The sequence below is a fragment of the Struthio camelus genome, chromosome 17 (assembly GCF_040807025.1).
Source record: "Struthio camelus isolate bStrCam1 chromosome 17, bStrCam1.hap1, whole genome shotgun sequence".
Lineage (NCBI taxonomy): Eukaryota > Metazoa > Chordata > Aves > Struthioniformes > Struthionidae > Struthio > Struthio camelus.
In genome coordinates this window covers 17,994,712-18,008,535 of record NC_090958.1, presented here as the reverse complement: position 1 = coordinate 18,008,535, position 13,824 = coordinate 17,994,712, and the positions used below count along the sequence as shown (strand labels likewise).

The window sequence follows — 13,824 nt, the reverse complement described above, 5'->3', positions numbered from 1 at the left end:
GAACCAATTTAAGTCAAGTTGAACCTTGTCTTTCTGACTCTCAAACATGCACCTCTGCTTATGCTGTGGCAGCAGCAGTAAGTACAGAAATGGAAACTTAAATGAATAATTAGCAAAACTTACATTTCAGTAACTAAAGTTTAGGATTTTCAGAATGAACCTTAATAATGTTTACAGTTATCTTAATAGCCACTTTGCAATATTACATTTCCTTCTGAATTACAGTAGCTCACAATTGTTCCCCCCATTCCATCAAGCTCTCCTTTGTTTCCTGAGGTTCATACAAAAAGCTGATAGCTGTAAAGATATATATATTTTTGGTCAGTTTTTCATTAACTTTTTTGCTGGTAGAAAAGTGTGTAGAAATAAATTAAAGCCATGTTTTTATATATAAAAAGTCGGGTAATGTTGATGTTTAGGTGAGTGCAGTTAAACTTGGTCAGTAAGTAATCTTACCTGATCTCAAAAGGAGATTTTTACTACCTAGTTTATGGTATTAAAACTGTTTAAGTTTGAGGTTACCTCAACTTGTTTAAAGAATTTTTTGTGGACTTGTACTGTATATTTGCGTAACTATGTCAAGCTTTTATTTAAGATCATTTAACATGTACCATGTACATGTCATTTTACTATATTTCAATGCATCATGCTTGTAACAGGCATTTCATTTATAATAAGAATAAGTGATTAATTTGGAAGCTCTTTGGTAATTTATCTGCTATTCCTAAATTGGCATAATGTTAGCTATCTATTTTAAATCACCTTGTAATTACTTGTCAAAATGCCTTAACTACCCTAACTTGACCAAAATATTATTTTGGTGAGGGTACAGGGAGGATTATATTAATGAAGAAAAACTGATTAGTTTTGCGATACACGGAACTGAGTGGTGGATAACTTTGCACAAATTGTCAGTTCTTGTTATTTTTTAAAATTGAACAAGCTGTATCTAGCTGTCTTGTTAGAAGGAATGTATTCATGCTGCAGTATAGGGCTTTGTTTCTAGTATTTGGGAGGGCTGTTTCCCTCTCAAATCTGGGTATCTTTACATTTTATTCTTCAGTATTTACTATCATGCTTCTTTATTAGAGCAGATTTGATCAATTATTGTTTCCCTTGAACTCACCTTACTATAATGCCCCGGTAGACCTGGACTCTTTTGCACTCTGACCCCTTACACTGAGTACGTTCATGTCCAGTCCTCATTATTTTTTTTCCCCTTGCTAGAACTTTAAATTAGGAGATGTATGCGGATCAGATAAATCAGTATGGCAAAGGTGCTTACCCCGAGTGAGACGTTGCATGCGCTGTACTCTGCCTCTGTTGATCCGGGGTCTGGAACCCTAGATCGTAGAGATTCAGCCACCTTCTCAGAAGCTAAACTGTGCTGCCTGGTGGGTTTGAGTCTAAGCCTTGCTATCTGTGTTAAAGCAGTTTTTAGTTGAGTAGTATATATGAAGCCATTTGTGTCATATCACATCTTTTTTTTTTTTTAATAAAGAACAAATTTGGATTTTAATTTACAAATCATGAGTTTATCCCTCACTGGACACACCAAAGACCAGTAAAGCTTATAGCTTTTCCATCTGTTTATAAAGCAATACTGTATTATAAAGAATTAATATTTTTATCACATGCTTGATTGTTTTTTTTTTTTTTTTTTTTTAAGATGTGCACTCTAAACATATCAAACCTAATTTCTTCCTATGAACTTAAGCTGTCTGCGCACAACAAATTTTTGGAAAAGGAAATGACAGGGCCCATATTATCAAAATAACTTTAAAAGATGCATGAAACAGTAACACTTCCTAGGATTAGATTATTGTGACTGTTTGTGAGAGGAAGGTACAAGAAAGGTGTGCCATGAAATGGAAACATGCATGAATGGAGAACAAGCTGGCTTCCAGCTGCTGCAGAGTTTGTTTCTTATCAGGAGATGGCTGTTAGGGAGCAGTAATCTGAAGGAGAAGGAAGAGCTTTATATACCAGTAACCTATGGTACACAGAATAGAGTAGCATTTGCAGGAGTCAGGATTTCTGCAACAGTGTTACTAGGTATATGGGTGAAAAAGGGCTAAGATATTGGTGAATTGAAAAACTGTGGTTCCTTGCTACTTTTATGGCTATCTTTGGGAGACCTGCAACATACAGTTTCCCTCTAAATTTACTTTCTTTGTGCTTATAAAGAAGGTATGGCCAAAAACCAAACAAGCAAACAAAAAAACACAGATTTTGGGACCAGATAGTTATGACTGAGTCAGGGAGAAGGGAGAGATGAAGGTCTAGCAAAGATGCAAAGTGTTTTGTGATGGAATCTCCATCTCTTAGTAATGGACATCCTTTCTCCAGGGGAAAACCAGACTGTGTATGTGTAGTAACTGACTGTATGAAGTAGTTTCTTACAAAGATAGCTGAAATAATAAAGCAAATCTGAGTCTGTATCTAATGAGGATGCTTTTTTGTTGTTTTGTTAAAATGAGACTATCATCTATGCTTACCTAAGAGGCAGTTATGTGAATTTCATGTCTGAGGTATAACTTATGCAGGAATAGTTCTGTAAATACATTTAAATGAATTGTAAAGATATTTAATAAATATAGTATTTATACTAAAATGTGTTTTTTAAAGTTGACTGCAAAAATTCTGTTTGTTAATACAATGATGTGGTGGCCCAGAGAAGCCCAGCCACTAACTCTTAAGGGTGTTTGGCTTTCATTTAGACCATTGTACGGTGTTCTCTCAAAGCCATGCGTGAATATCACCCTACCCTACTAGATAAAACTTCTCTCTAACCGTTGGGCAAATAGAATTGCCATTTTTTTTAATCAACCAAAGATTGGAAATTGCAGTATTTTAATACAGTGAGACTTTGGAAATACTGCACAATAGCAGTTTGTCCTGCAAGCTTGTTTGATAGCAAGCCAAGCTGGGCGCTACTGTTGTGCACATCTTCTCTGTTCAGTACAAGTAAATTGCTTTTTCAGGGCAGCAGTGTAACAGATCAGTTGTGGATATGTTCTCCCCAAGAAAACTACAGCAAATGCATCTCAACAAAAAGTCACAAAATTGCAGTTGCTACGGGTAAAGAGCCAACATCACTGACTTGTGTTGGGTTGAAAGAGGCAGAGGAAGGGAAAAGAACAATGCAAGTCTGGAACACAACGTCTTAAACTCATGCTTTCAAACATGAATATTTTTATTTTTAAATGTATTTCCATCACAGTATATAGTATTATTAGTTACTCAGCTGAATATTAGTCCTGCAAAATGGCTGTAAAAATACCAGGTATTATATAGCAATAACGTATTTGGCTATGCCAGAGTGGATGGGTTTGTTATTCCATCGCTTGTAACTTTACAATAGTAGTGTAACTTGCCTGAAGTGGTAGCACAACGTGAATTCTCTAGTGGACTACTGGAGAGCTGAACGTGAAGCAGTGCATCTTACAAATCTGAATCTGGTCGGTCATGACTTAAATTTATATTACACTGTGAATACACCTACAATTTTAGAATGACCTGTACTGGTGGTTAACATATAGTACTACAAATAGTAGAAAACCCAACCAAAGCTTACAAAAAAACCCTCTACTTTTGTGCTTAATTCTTAAAGCTGGATTTCAAAAATCAGGTTTCTGTGAAACGTAAGTAGTGAATAAATATTTAACCTGTGCTGACATGGCAGGAAATGATTGTATTATACGTTAAGTAGAGTTCTGTCCTATTTGTACGTTTGTCTTGCAAAGAAGGAGAAGGGTACAAATGAGGTAGTTTTTCCACTTTTCAGACTCTCTTGATAGATGTTAGTGAAATTCAGTTTACCATCCTGTTACAAGCTCAGCATACAAGTAAAAGTTTCTCATACGTTCTAACTTGTCTAAGAACAGTAGGACAGTTTCATAAGAGAATTAAACTTCTTTCTAAAACTAAAAACAGCTCTACAATTACCATGTCAAATATGCTTCTATCTTTGAAAGCAATTGTAATCTCTAAGGAAAGACTATTGCAGACACTTCATGTTATTAGAGAACTTGGGATCTCTGCAAATTGACAGAATCCTCTTCAGTGTCACTAGCTGTTGCTAAACTATGGAAGATGTGGTTGATGGCATCTTTCTCCTTAAAAGAGACTGCTCCAAAAAACAAGGAATGAAACTGGAAAATGCAATATTTAAAAAAAGTAAGATACTAGGCATGTGATATACATCAGGGATTAATTATTTCTCAAGCCTTTAACACCTTTAAAAGAGCACATTTTTAAATCTTTGTCAATTTGCTGTGTTTCTGAGTAAAATAAATCTGCCATCTGCAAATATTTACAGCATTATAGTCAGATGTGGGGTGTTTTTTTGTCAGCCCTGCTGCCATGAAAGCTGCTTCATTTTCATTGAAATACCATGAGGAGAACCAAATACCAGTGCGTAGTAACTTAGACTACATGGAACATGCAGCTAAATACCAGCTGAAGAACACTATTCCACTGTTTCATAAAACAATGTAGATAGGATGGGCGTCTCCTTACCTTGTGATAATCAGAATGTGTTGATCTTGCTTCCAGCATTGTATAGTCATCAGTTTCAGTTATGGTAGGTCCTTCTATGCAAGCAGTATCTTTATTCGAGGTTTTGAGAATACTTTTTATCTCTTGTTTTGCCAAAGGACTTCTAGGTGCTACTGGCTCTGTGTTTTGTGAATTTCTGTTCCATTGTGGCTTTCTGGAAGCTACCGCTTCTGAATTATTATCTCTGTCCACGGAGGTTTTTTCAGATTTACTCATATATGTCTTCAAGCTGGGTGTGAGAGAGTAGGTCAGGTTAGTAACTAGCCTTTACATGCCTTTAGTGGGCACTCTGTACTTCTTGCTAATGAAAAGCCTTACAGCTTTAGCACAGATACTCATCTACTGTCTTCCCTTCCTATCTTACTGCAACAGAACTCCATAGAGACTAAGCAAAGCAGAGGCAAGCGTGGAGTGTTGCACCTAGAATGTTATTGCTATGCATATTAAGAAGTTACGCCAAAACTCCTGTGCTGTCTCTCCTTTTGCTGCAAAAATGGTACCTTAGCATTACCAGTAATGAAAGTTAACACTGTGTTCAAGAAGGGAACAATCTGTCCAAAAGCATTCCCTTGCACCCTGATAGCTGATAGGTGAAGGTATGAGAATCCTATGGGAGAGGTGACTCGGGCTGCCCAAGCAAATGTTGGCTGCCTGATGCTGTGGCAGTGCCTATACAACTAGCAGATCAGTAGCTATGTGCTTTGATGAAAAGAATCCGTCGGTGGAGGAAGAGACTGTCTCATGGTGGTGCTCTGTCAGGGTCTCAGCTTTTTCCTGAACCCCTATAGTTCAGAATTTTCCTGTGAACAAAGGCTCCAGTATCGGGTACAATGTTTATGAATGTCCTGTAAGAATTAGAAGATCATTTTACTGGAAACTTTAAACTTTGCTTTTCAGTCTAAGGCAATTTGCCTTCTTCATCCATCCCTGAAGCCCACTGTTACCTTTCCTGCCTTTGTGAAAAGCATGGAGGCTGTTCAGAGGCTGTCTCCTTTTCAACATCGGATAAGGTAGCCAAAATAAAGCTGGCTTCCAGCACCATATCTTCAGTGCTGAAAGCAATTGGTCTAAACAGAAACATTCAGAGACTAAATAGCATGTATAATTACATGGATTTTTAGGGAGGAAGGAATTGCTGGAAGGAACTGCTCATGCAATTATATACGCACAGATTAAAAAATAACCCTTCTAAAATTATGAAAAGCTAATACAAGAATTTGCTACTTAGGAATGTAAGATGGCTTACCACTACAGATTTAAATGCATCACTACACAGTATTATGTTTGGTTCAATTGTGCTTTTAAAGATGTAACTGTTAAAATTGCACTTTAAACAGGCAATGTATTGTTTCTTTAGACTACCAAATAAAACAAAGTTGTTGCATGCGTTGGACTGAAAACGTGAAACGTCCAGGTAACTTGCGGGTGCTCAGCAGTCAGCATGGCTAGCTTGGTAATACTGCTGCCTGAACTAAATGCCTCATGTAATAACAAACTACTTAACTCTGCATTGCAGGTTAATTAGAAATACAGCTTTTGGTAAGAAATTAAAATCTATTTTATTGTTACAGTTAATATTTATAGAGTAACCTGCAGACAAAAACTGATTGTGGAGTTGTAACTGCAATTGTTCTAGATAGGCGTGTTCCAGAACGTACTTCCCAGGTATGTCAAAATGGATTGAGACAGGAGTACTGGTAGCTTCTGAAAATGCTAGTAGTCCCTGAAAAGAAGGGGTGAGAGGTTAAGTGCTACTTCACAAACAGAAGAAGAGTAATATTAGAATATAAGTTTATTCCCACTGTTATTTACTCATGAAAAGAGGAGGAGGTAAAAATCTACCGCTTCTAGAATGCATTTCTTGCCTTCCCTGACTGGAGTTTTGCCCAAGAAGCTTCTGCGTGTAAACTCTGGCCACTACACCTTCTGCAGTACACGCATAAGGTGCTTGCCCAGCACTGAAACTATATCGCTGTTGTTTTAAAAACATATCCCTTGCCCTTCAAAGGCTATAGCAAGGGACTCTGCAGTGTCCTGAAGATCTTTGTTTTTAAAACTGTTCTTTCAGCAACTGATAAATGCTGCTGCTGCTGATCAGGAGGCCTGGTAGAACACCTTCACCAGGGACCATTCTGCATTTTCCAGGTTAAATTTTGCAAATTCATGGAAAATATTGTATTTTCAAAACAAATTCTTATTTTACCCTCAATTCCTTAAGGCAAAATGTTACTTCAGAATCCACTCCAACTTGAAAGTAGTCAAATTCATCTGGATTTAGTTGTATTTCAGTATGCATTGCCTTTGAAAAGTCTGTTCAAAATAACAAGAAAGTCAGGGAGTCAAAACTGTGAAATTTGAACTCGACAACACTATGATTATAGCCATGAGCTTTTTACATCAGCATAGTTTGAACAAATACCTATACTTTTATAGTGACTAACAGTAATGAATGCCTGGCTGTCTTCAGCTAAAATTATGTAAAAATACCTTGAAAATCCCCAAAATATTAAGAGTGTATCTTGTAGGCTTAAAATGGCTTTTAACGAAATGTATTTGATGTTTCACTCTGTGATCTAACCCTGATATCTGCTTTCGTGCCTGCAAGCCTGCATTGTCTACAGGTGTTCTTCATAAATGCTCTTACTAGCTTTTTAGTGTTGCATAGATGGGAACACCAAAATGCAGCATGACTTTAACAGATTAATCATATTTGCTGACAACCATTAGAGGTTTAAGAATGCAGACGTAGGTTATTTGTTTTAAAATGTAATATTTTCCTGACTTCACATAAGTGGCAGACTGGAAACTAGGTTCTTCATTTTCAGATAATAAATTGTTGCTCATCGGCATTAGAATACCCCTTAGTTATTATAAGGGGTACGAAAAGAAAATAAGAGAGTACTTCTGTGATGCATTACAGTCTCACAGGCATTCAGAAAAACGTTACAGCAGCTTAAATAGTGCACTCCTTTCCAGTTCATTTTCAAAGTCAGGCTGCTAACAAAGTATTACAAACTACTCCCAGCATTCTGTTTCTTCGCTTAAGAGTTTTCTTTTCTCAGCTTTCAACAAGGTCCAACTGCATGTACAAATACCATCTTGTAAAGTTCCTTAGGACTGTAGAAATACTCTCTTCTAATACACCTGCCAAGTTCCACAAGACAGAGCCTACTGCATGCAAATGAAAACAAGTCTAGGCAGAAAGTCTAATTTCCTTCCTTGACCATTAAATCTGACTGTGGAAAAACCCAAGCCATCACCAGATGATGTGTTCAAATAAATATATTTTATTTCAGCATATGCAGAACATTTGCTGCAGGCAGTACATTACATTACATTACACACAAGAATGATGCTTTGAATTCCTCCTTTTCCCCCCCTTGTTTGGTCGTTCTTTTTGTTGGTTTACAGCATTACATTTTTACCTACCATTTTTTCACTCTTTCTTTCAATAACCCTTTTAAGTGTATGTGTCTAAAGTAGCAAAATTCCTCATTCAAAACACATTTTTTTAGTGCCTGCTTTCAGTAATTTCTTTCCTGTTTCACTCCAGCCAGTTTCCACTACTTAACCTTTCTTCCTCTCCATTGCTATAGCTTGTTCTCAGCCCAATCCCCACCCTTATGCTCTAGACAGACATCTTTTTCTAGGTCATCATGCTCAGCTTTAGTCATGAGTAAGTATGAAAAGCATCCCTTTATTATCTAATATACAAGAGCCCATACTTCAGAAACACAAAATTATGTCTTTAAAATTAGTTTGAGTCACACACCAGGAATCTAGATGGTTCTCCATCCCTGATCTGTAAACGGTAGTGCACAACATTAAAGTTTTAGGCCAACTAACACACTATATCACTCTTAAATTAAGATATACTCAGTATTGATATCAATTCTACAGTTATGGTATTCTGATGTAGATAGTTCTTTTCAAAAGCATAAAATTATCTCCTTTTGCATGCCTGTTACCATGTGTCTGCTCTTATAGCACAGTAATTATCTCTCTTCGAGCCTGCAGCAAATGGCATAATTTATTTCAACTGGATGCTCAGTTTGGTATCTGCCACTGATAGCAGAAAAAATATTATTAAAAACATACTGTCCTCACATAAATATATTCAATCCAATGGGTGGTACTATGACTTAAAATCTGTCTCTGTATGTTCCCTCTCTTAAAATCTTATTCAGCCATGAAATGCATTTTCTATTTGTGTTGCAATGCTGCTTATTATTTCTTTAGTTCACTTGTTTTAAAGTCCCAATATTCTTTCATATTTTGAATTTCCTTACCAGCGTCTTCCTCGGTGTAACTCTTGAAACAAACTTTCATTGGAGTAACTGCTAGGGTTACTTCTTCTTGACTCATTGGAAAGTGAATCATTACATCAGCCAGCAGCCTACAGAATTTAATTTAGCATTCAAATAATTTTATATGTTACAAATTATTAGCTAGCATTTGTTATTCACATTATAAATTACAATTGTTACGTGGCAATACTGTTTAAAAAAACTGCCTTTGAAATGTGCCCCTCCCAAAGTGTATCATTTTTTAAATTGATGTATACTGCAATAGTTATATATGTAAATTAAAATTACAACTAATAACTATAAAAATCGTATTTAATATTTAATATGGCTGTGCATACTGCCAAACCAGGCTTTTATATATATATATATATTGCAATTTTTAGCAAATATATGTTTAATTTCAGCATATATGTCACATATTCTTTATTCAAAAGCTTCCAGTTTTAAAAGTTGTGTTATCGTTTTATAAATACAATACATAATAGATGCACTACATATAGATATATATCTATATAGAGATATCGATCTCCAATGGTTGATTATTGTGATAAAAGCATCTTTGCACAAGATGCACTTGAATGCTATCAGGAAAAGTACAGTCTAACTGTTTGTTGCCTTTCTTTGCGATAGCATGCCAAATCTTGGATTCTTCTTGGATTCTTCTTGGATTCTTCACTGCTCTTTTTTTTGTTTTTTTTTTTTTTGAGGGTTACTTTTCAAAGGAGTGCTTTGCCTTATTTTGTAAAATAACTTGTACTTTTACCACTGGATTCTTTCCTTCTACAATTTAAGCACAACTTTATTTCTGATAGGTGGAAAAGTGTTAATTCAAATTGTACATTACACACGTCTCAAGGTTAGACTGAGCAGGATCAATGGCAGAATAATCCAAGTTTCTGAAGCTGTACTGTGACATATCAAGTACTAGTACATAGGATTTAGGACTTCACCATTTGTTGGCTGTGGGGCCCTAATCAGGTTTTGATTATGTTAACGGCTATGAGAGCATGACTGCATCATGTATGATTTCTAAGTAAAAAATATGTTTATTCATTACCTGGATTGGACTTTAAGTATATTTGGACACATGTGCTTTGCAAAAACAGCCTGTAGTGGATCACATTCTTGAAAAGTCAGATTATGTGTTTTTACAACACCTGAGTAAAAAGCACATGACAAAGATTAATGCTGGTCTGTAATTTTTAATGCTTGTTAGTATTAATTGTTATTTTTCATAAATCCCCAAAACAAAGGAACCACGGGATTCAATATGGCTACCTGGAAATAACTCACCCACAGATAGAAAACTGAATTAAAATGTTGTCTAAGGCTTCCTTCATCCTCTTAGTTATTACCCTCTAAAATCTGTGGTTCTTAAGAATTCACAACTAACAAGTGAACAACACAGGAAACAAGCACAGGAACAAGAAGCCTTCAATATTTAACTGGCAAATAATCTAAATGCTGGAGGGAAAGCAAAAGTACAACCCTACAGGTCTCTCTTTATTTCTAGATAAGAATGAGCTGATGAATGAGCTAAGTTAGCTTACTTGACCTAAGTAATATATTATCTCATTATTATTAATGCAGGCTACATTTTTAATACTGTAAAGCACTGTCCATTACATAGCACAGCTCTGCAGGCTGTGTTGATAGATTATCTATCTCATTATCTAATGAGAACTCTTTATAAAGAGTTCTGCGGAGACTAATGTCTACAAATACGCTGTCTTCTGCAGGACTGAGGATGTCAGACCTGTTACAAAGCCAAAGAACTGTTAAGCATTAGAAGTGTAAAGATCTAGTATATTCTCTAGTTCAAACACCTGCCAAAACAGGATTTCCTTTCTTCCCCTTTTAAATCCCCCCCCCTTTTTTTTTTCAAAATTTAATCCAGCCTAACTTTACATGTTGCAAGAAGTGGGCTACAAATTAGTGTATAGCATAACTACTGAGCATATATGCATAACTACTGAACCAAAGCACAGAAGCAAGCTGACTGATAAATCCTGTTATAGCTTCTTTTTAACAAGGTGCTGTGCATTTAACAAGGTGATGTGCTGAAAGTGTTTGGCATAACGCTCCACCGGTAACACGCAATTAATAATTACACTAAATACTGTCTTCCTGTTTTAAACTGCTTCTGTTTCTGGAAAGTCACTTTATGCAACCTACCATGTTTACAGATGAGCTGAAAAGTTATGTGATGATCATTAATATTTGTATAAATGTTGCATTTCTCCACATTCCTTTCCAGCACGTTTACACATCTAAATACAGGAAGAACTGACTGTAAAAAAAATAGTGCAAAGGTTATCAAGCAATTTTGCAGTATTATTTCCCTAGTCTCATGCAGTTCATCTCAAGCTCCTGTTTTCATGGCTTCCCAAAACTGCTTTGTAAGCAGATACTGAGGCAGCAGATAATGATCCCGGCCATCCTCGCCCACTATGCCACACATGGCCAAAAGGGCTGTTTGCTAAACAACTGGTCAAAGCTCTCCTGGCTCATACTACTTTTGAAGGCTGCAGGAGAAACACTCAAGAGACAGAAACACAGTATTTCTTCACCCCAAGACAAAACTGGTTCAGAGTCTGGAAGCTGCAGGGTACAGCTCAGGAGGTACACCTAAACATCATTAAACACAAATGTTCTCGTTTGCAGAATTGCTCGGAAGCGCTAGAGTTTATAGCTTCAAAAGCTTTAGTCCAATAATGGTAACAAGTCATCTATATGCCTAAACAATCCTCCCCCTATAATTTTGTTTGAAAATTGGGCTGATTTGCTGCTTACAAAGCTGTGCATACCAATCCACTAAAATGTACCTTAATTATCAATTTACACGGAAGGGGTAACTGTTTTTCCTTCTGACATGATTCAGATACAGCTGTCCAGCAGTAATGTTGAAAAAACATAGATGAAAAGAAGACATATGCATAGGCTGACCTAGAAGAATTCACTGATCTTAAGGCAAGCTGAAAATAAAAATATGTCATTAAATCAAAACCGTTTCATATTGAACCTTTAACAAAAAGGCTATCTCTATGCTTCAGTACCACACCTAAGCACAAAACCTTTATAAACGTGTTAAGCCTCAAAATAATCACAGATGCATCATGCATATAATCACGTTCAAACTAGTCACCTTCCTTACTGCTGGTCAGAAGTCGCTGGTACAATACAAGCGTAGGAATCCAGTCCAGGGATGTTTAAGTGTGTGAGTTAAGCCTTTAAGTGTGAATTACCTAAACATTTAAAGCTGAGCTTGAGCTTGAGGCTTTTGAGGGACTGGAGCTTGTTTCAATACAATTTTAATTCTTACTTATCCACATGATGCATACAAATGGGCAAAGACACTGTGTATCACACTACTAGCACCTCAAAAATACTTCAGATATAAAAAGAAAGCAGCTCCGCTTCTGCTTTGCAAGCTTTCCTGCAAGGTAAGAGGAGCTGAGCCTCATTAGGCTTGAATAAGAAACTCTAGAGAAAACCCAAATTCTGCTGGAAGTTGTGGCTGATTAACGGGGGTGGTGGTGGGGGGGTTTCTTCCTGCTGAGTCATAGCAAGGCAGCACAAAAACATGTTTAGAGGCAGTTTCCGATGCGGTACAAAACATGAGCCTTGTGACCCCTGACAATAAAAATGAAGCCCATGGTAGTAATCTGGATGCCCTGGACAAGCTTCAGTTAATACAAAAAAACATGAATATGAGGGGCAGAGTAGAGACAAATCTTCCATGATATAGTCTGCGTAATTACAATGACAGAAAATATGTCATTTGTCCATGTTTACAGTGGAGGCAGCTGAGAGAGAATTTAACTCCCGACTGAAAGGTATTTGTAGGAAAACAATTCAATACAAAATCCAATGATGATGTTCGTTTCCAACAAATAAATGTTTAAATTACAATAAATCAAATTCACTTACACCTTTTTCTACTGGATCAAACCAAAATTCATCACTAATACGTGCTATGGCGTGTATTGCTCTTCCAAATACTAGTAGAAAAGGAGAAAGGTGCAACATGCATTCTCAGTTAAATGAAAAACAAGTTATTTTATCCACAATAACTTAAGAGGAAACATAAATTTCCTATATACAAGAAAAATGATGTGATGGAAAACATTACAATCTTTCCTTTTTATTAGCAGAAATACCACAAATGTTGACATTTTTAAAAGCTGCCTCAAATTTCAGATGTCCTTTTGCAGCAGCTGGTATGACCTGATTCCATGGCCAATGAATTCAATGAAGTCAGGGACAATGCCTTGTAGGCAGCAACTAGTTTCGGCGCGAGGAAAGCAGCAGGGCAGCTGTAAAGACCTCGCCCTAGGGAACAAACACGGAATCAGCAGTGGGGGGGGGGTCCTCTAAATTTGTCTTTGTCCATCCTGGCACTGGCAGAGCAGCGTTTTGCACGAAAAACAGGGGACGGTTTAGTTGGGCCTTTGGGAGGAGAATGAGGTGCACAAGGAGGTGTGCAGATAAACAACAGCTTATCCACCTGAAAGCACCCCAAACCTGGCTCTTTGCACTCAAGTCTGAACAGCTTTCAGAGGCAACATGTCACCTCTTTGGCCTCCTGTGAGAGGAGGCTGCTCCTCAGCCCCATGAGCGCAGCCGGGGTTGGCAGCGGGTGCTGGTGCTTCGTGCCCGGCTTTGCACCTCAGGAAAGCCCCCTCGAGGACAGCTCGCTGCAGGCAGCGCAGCAGGATCCTGCAAAGCAGCAGCAGGCAGCGCGTCCGGGCTCCAGCATGGCCGCAGCCACCCATCGTCCCACGGCCGCGGGCCTCGCTGCGGCACACCGCCTGGAGGTGGCACTTGGCGCCAGCTCTGCGGTGCTTGTTCCTCCCACATAGACCCCTCTGTCCCGGACGTGCCGCCTCTCCCGGGGGCCCCCGGTACCTCTGAGGTGCCCCCCGCCAATCACACACTTCATGGTCCGGCAGAGGCC

At 37.7% G+C, this 13,824-nt stretch overlaps 1 protein-coding gene across 1 annotated transcript; it reads right to left on the bottom strand.

Moving 5' to 3' along the window:
* Nucleotides 1-3,925: 3,925 nt before the first annotated feature.
* On the bottom strand, nt 3,926-13,823 carry RAD9B (RAD9 checkpoint clamp component B). Its single transcript, XM_068911100.1, has 11 exons — nt 13,776-13,823; nt 12,798-12,868; nt 11,693-11,842; nt 11,043-11,157; nt 9,925-10,024; nt 8,850-8,956; nt 6,764-6,870; nt 6,219-6,283; nt 5,505-5,627; nt 4,522-4,789; nt 3,926-4,154 (listed from the first exon to the last, which is right to left on the bottom strand). The coding sequence occupies exons 1-11, from the start codon at nt 13,807-13,809 to the stop codon at nt 4,023-4,025; spliced, it is 1,272 nt and encodes a 423-aa protein (XP_068767201.1). The 5' UTR covers nt 13,810-13,823; the 3' UTR covers nt 3,926-4,022.
* Nucleotide 13,824: the final 1 nt, after the last annotated feature.